This window comes from Oncorhynchus nerka, linkage group LG27 (genome assembly GCF_034236695.1).
Source record: "Oncorhynchus nerka isolate Pitt River linkage group LG27, Oner_Uvic_2.0, whole genome shotgun sequence".
In the NCBI taxonomy this organism is placed as follows: Eukaryota; Metazoa; Chordata; class Actinopteri; order Salmoniformes; family Salmonidae; genus Oncorhynchus; species Oncorhynchus nerka.
The window spans coordinates 84,195,474-84,201,062 of record NC_088422.1 but is presented as its reverse complement, the minus strand read 5'-3'; the positions used below and the strand labels follow the sequence as shown (position 1 = coordinate 84,201,062).

Genomic DNA, 5,589 nt, shown 5'->3' with positions numbered 1-5,589 from the left:
GAGATGGGCTGTCTGCCCCACCCACCCTGAGATGGGCTGTCTGGCCCCACCCTGAGATGGGCTGTCTGGCCCCACCCTGAGATGGGCTGTCTGGCCCCACCCTGAGATGGGCTGTCTGGCCCCACCCTGAGATGGGCTGTCTGGCCCCACCCTGAGTGTTGATGATTCATCATCAGAGGCCGTAGAGAAGACAGATTTAGACATCACATATAATTTAACATTTCCATTCCACGCCTTGCTGTTCATATAAATAATTGATTATAATTTACTGGTTTCTCTCTGTTATTTATTCCGGGAAAATGGAGTGGTTTGGCCGGTAAATCGCTGTAGTTCTCGGTAACTGGTTTCCCACCATTCAACCCCAGGCAGAAGAGGGCAGCAGTCTTTCAGCTGGGTTTAATGACCAAGTTCTATTAGCCACATCCTGGGGAGCTTCTACACACACACACACACACACACACACACACACACACACACACACACACACACACACACACACACACACACACACTACAGGCCCCTGAGTGGGAGGGAGGTGATTATGGCTGATCAGTAGGTGTGAGGTGAGTGGTGTCCTGCTGCTAGGAGGTAATTATAGACTTTCTCATCCTCTCTTATCCTCTGCTCCCCTCACCTTCTCCTCCTCTCCTCCTCTCACACTCTCCTCCTCCTCTCCTCCTCTCACCCTTCCCTCTTCTCTCCTCCTTCTCTCCTCCTCCTCTCCTCTCCTCCTCCTCTCACCCTTCCCTCTTCTCCTTTCATCCTCCCCACCCCTCCCCTCTCCTCCTCCTCCTCCTCTCACCCTTCCCTCTTCTCCACTCATTCTCCCCCCCTCCTCCTCCTCTTCTCCTCTCTCCCTTCCCTCTTCTCCACTCATCCCCCCCTCTCCTCCTCTTCTCTCCCTTCCCTCTTCTCCTCTCATCCTCCCCTCCCCTCTCCTGGTCTCAGACTGGCAGGGCTCTCATCATTAGGCCCAGGCGTCCCTTCTCACCACATGACCAGTCCAGGTTAAGAAAACTCAAAATGGCTTCCATTGTTACTTCAGGATATTCATTGAAATTGTATTCAAAAGTGCCATTTGTTTTTAATGAAGATTTGATCAACTTATGAATTGAATTCCCTTTCTGAATTGACTGATTTGAAATGGAATTGACACATACCCAGCCACAGACACATGTACAGTAGATCTCTAGCGATACTAACCCAGGTTAGTACGTAAGTTAGTACATATTCTGTTTTGTTGGTTAATCATTTCATTTCATATGTGAACCATTACAGTAACTGTAGTTCGATTCCTTCTTAAATACTGATTTTTGTTTTACTCTCAGAATATCTACTTTTCAAAATACAGCAGAGATATCAATTTAATAGAAAAATATATTCAGCCTTTCTCATCATCATACAAGTGATTGTTTGTTCATTTAAGAAATTATAAAGAAGTAACTTTGATCTCAAAGAGAAGTTAAAAGAGAAGCCTGCACACCTGCAGCTTCCTGGACCAGGGTTTAGGCTCCAGCTCTCTGTGCAGCTAAGCAGAGGTAGAATCTACTGCCATGATAGTTATTTGATCATCAGTAAACCGTGTTTGAATCCAGGGAGATATTTTCCTAGCAGTACAGTAGATATGGTTTAGCTAACAGTGATAGTACAATACATCACAAGCCACTGCTGTAGCTGTGTGAAGCTGTCTATGGGTTGTTGTTCGTGCTCCAGGTACAAATGACCATTATCCAGTGTTGTTGTTGTCGTCTATCCTCTGGTGGACACGTTTCCCTGAGGGTGTGTCTCTCCCTCGAAGACTATATTGTCATAGTGATGTGGTTGCCAGGCCTCGGTGGGGGGTTGAGGAGTCAGGGTGGGGGTCGGAAGGTGTTTGTCATTGAGAGGGACCTCATACAGCAGCTCTCTACCTGATCCTCCAGACACTGTGACGATAGGGACATCTGGTGGTGGGACAGAGGAACTGCTGCTCTCCTCCTCCCCGGGCCCCTCCACTCCTAAGGCCTTCAGGATGTCAGCCTTACACATGGGGCAGGTCCTCTTGTCCAGCAGCCAGGGCTCGATACAGGCCTTGTGGAACAGATGACCACAGGTCAGGACGGTCACTACATCTCCTGGGCGGTATGACTCGATACACACGGCACAGGTGTGGCTGTCCGGCTTCGTCTCCTCGTCCCCGCGCTTCAGCGTACGCACCTCCAGCCGACCAATCGCTTTCTTGGCCTCATTCCTCAGCCGCCTATCGGTGAGATGGATCACCCTGAGACTATGCAGTCGGTGGGCGGAGATGAATCCGAAGTAGACAATGGAGGCGCCCGTCACAATGAAGAAGGCGATAGACAGGAAGTAGAGCCAATAGGTGTCCATCCAGGGCCCATGGGCTTTGCCCACCTCGATCACCATGGAGACGGCCACACCACTCCGCACTATGTTGGCGATCTCAACCCCCTGGAGGTTACCGATCATGATGGCCACGGTGCCAGAGGTGTCGCTGTGAGCCATGTAATCTGAGCTGTTACCGGTTCCATCCAGGTTATAGACCACTACGGCCGCCGCCCCCCTGGCCCACGCTGCCCTGATCTTCTCACTGAAGGTACAGTTTCCCCTCTTGACCAGAGCGATCCAGAACCCCTGGGTGGTGGTGTTGTCGTTGGAGGGGTAGGGGTCCAGGCTGCAGCCCTGGGGGTCTGAGGCAGGGAGGACCACCATCCCAGCAGCGCTCTCCAGTGGGGAGGAACGCCCGTACACCCCACACTCACAGAACCTGGTCTCTGTCTGGTTAGAGCTGCTGTCGTAGAAATGTACCCCCACGTACGCCGTCCAGAATATCATCGCTGTCGTAGACTGGACCAGCCCGGACAGACAGACGAAGAACAGGACAAACATCTCTGTCTGTTTAGACATGGTCGCTCACTAACACTACCACTAGGACCAGTCTCTCTTTGTTAGGACTTCTTCAGTCTTCTGTTTGTCTGTTGTTCTGTTCAGTTCCACAGTTGTTAGTTAGTTAGTTGTTGTTCTCACTGCGTTCAGCGTCTCTCTACCTGTCTGCCTCTCTCTCTCTCTCTCTCTCTAGCTGTGTTTGTGACCTGTGTGTTGATAGTAATCAGATAGCAGCCTGCTGTAACCCTGCCTCGCTCTGCGTCAGCTCTTCAGACTTATTATCTAAATGGACATTGGACTGTTGGGTAGAGACCAGCTATACAGCCAGGCAGAAGGGCTTGTGGTCTACATAGTACAGGTCTAAGGCCACAGGTTCCAGGTACCGGCTACGGTAAGGAACAGCACAGCACACAGCCATAAGGACATAAGCAAACAAAGAGATAACAACGCCATTAAGGAGCATTCCAAGGGAACTGTGACAAAGGGCGGTTGTGAAACTGTTAGTTTTAGATGTGTCATGCTGCTGAGAGGATACGCCCACAGTTATAACAGAGGTTTTAATAACTAACTGTGGCACTTTATCCTCTTACTTCTCAGAAGATATTATGTTGTTTCCATGAGTCACACAAACCAGGTGACAATACACTGAGAATACTAAACATGCTCTTTCCATGACAGACTGACCAGGTGAATCCAGGTGAAAGCTATGATCCCTTATTGATGTCACCTGTTAAATCCACTTCAATCAGTGTAGATGAAGGGGAGGAGACGGGTTAAAGAAGGGGTTTTAAGCCTTGAGACAATTCAGACATGGATTGTGTATGTGTGGCATTGAGAGGGTGAATGGAAAAGAGTTAAGTACCTTTGAACCGGGTATGGTAGTAGGTGCCAGGAGCACCGGTTTGTGTCAAGAACTGCAATGCTGCTGGGTTTTTCAACAGTTTCCTGTGTGTATCAAGAATGGTCCACCACCAAAAGGACATCCAGCCAACTGTGGGAAGCATTGGCGTCAACATGGGCCAGCATCCCTGTGGAACACTTACGACACCTTGCAGAGTCCATGCCCCGATGAATTAACTCTGTTCTGAGGGGAAAAGGGGGGGATGCAACTCATTATTAGGAAGGTGTTCCTAATGTTTGGTATACTCAGTGTATATGGTCAGGTTTGTTTCTGTTTTTATCTCCCACAGTGTCACACACACACACACACACACACACACACACACACACACACACACACTCACACACACACACACACACACACACACACACACACACCAGGGCTCAATGGAGGTTTACCCTATTATTTCTCAGAACCCAAGATTTGTTTACACACACAAACACACACACAGACACACACACAGACACACACACAGGCATGAAGACTGTTTTGAATGCAGTTTCCATGAGTCAAACAACAACGTAAGTGATAATAATAAATATGGTATGTTTTACAACATGCTCATTGGGTGACATGTCTGGTGAGTTTGCAGGCCATGGAAGAACTGGGACATTTTCAGCTTCCAGGAGTTGTGTACAGATCCTTGCGACATGGGGCCGTGCATTATCATGCTGAAACATGAGATGATGGTGGCGGATGAATGGCATGACAATTGGGCCTCAGGATCTCGTTACAGTATCTCTGTGCATTCAAATTGCCATTGATAAAACGCAATTGTGTTTGTCGTCCGTAGCTTATGTCTGCCCGTACCATAACCCCACCACCACAATGGGGCACTCTGTTCACAACAATGACATCAGCAAACCGCTTGCCCACACGATGCCATCTGCCCGGTACAGATGAAACCGGGATTCATCGTGAAGAGCACACTTCTTCAGCTTGTCAGTGGCCATCGAAGGTGAGCACCGCCGAACTGCAGTCAGGTCAAGACCCTGGTGAGGATGACGAGCACGCAGATGAGCTTCCCTGAGACAGTTTGTGCAGAAATTCTTTGGTTGTGCAAACCCACAGTTTCATCAGCTGTCCAGGTGGCTGGTCTCAGACGATCCCGCAGGTGAAGAAGCCAGATATGGAGGCCCTCGGCTGGTGTGGATACATGTGGTCTGAGGTTGTGAGGCCGGTTGGAAAACTGCCAAATTCTCTAAAATAACATTGGAGGCGGCTTATGGTAGAGAAATTAACATTACATTCTCCGGGCAACAGCTCTGATGGACATTCCTGCAGTCAGCATGCCAACTGCACACTCCCTCAAAACTTGAGACATCTGTGGCATTGTGTTGTGTGACACAACTGCACATTTTAGAGTGGACTTTAATTGTCCCCAGCACAAGGTGCACCTGTGTAATTATCATACTGTTTAATCAGCTTCTTGATATGCCACACCTGTCAGGTGGATGAATTATCTTGGCAAAGGAGAAATAATATTTTTTGTGCGTATGGAACATTTCTGTGATGTTTTATTTCTATCAGGACTCAGGCAGATGGTTCAGTTCTCAGATCATTTATTATAACACGGGGAGCAGGCAAAGGGCAGGTCGAGGACAGGCAGAGGTTCGTAACCAGATCAGAGTTCGACAGGTACTGGACGGCAGACAGGCTCAGGGTCATGGGCAGGCAGAGGTTCGTAACCAGATCAGAGTTCGACAGGTACTGGACGGCAGACAGGCTCAGGGTCAGGACAGGCAGAGGTTCGTAACCAGATCAGAGTTCGACAGGTACTGGACGGCAGACAGGCTCAGGGTCAG

The 5,589-nt window shown here is 49.2% G+C and overlaps 1 protein-coding gene across 1 annotated transcript; it reads right to left on the bottom strand.

Moving 5' to 3' along the window:
• Window positions 1–1,059: 1,059 nt before the first annotated feature.
• Window positions 1,060–3,082, bottom strand: LOC115117661 (E3 ubiquitin-protein ligase RNF128-like). Its single transcript, XM_065012142.1, has one exon. The coding sequence runs from the start codon at window positions 2,902–2,904 to the stop codon at window positions 1,750–1,752; it is 1,155 nt and encodes a 384-aa protein (XP_064868214.1). The 5' UTR covers window positions 2,905–3,082; the 3' UTR covers window positions 1,060–1,749.
• Between the last annotated feature and the right edge of the window lie 2,507 nt (window positions 3,083–5,589).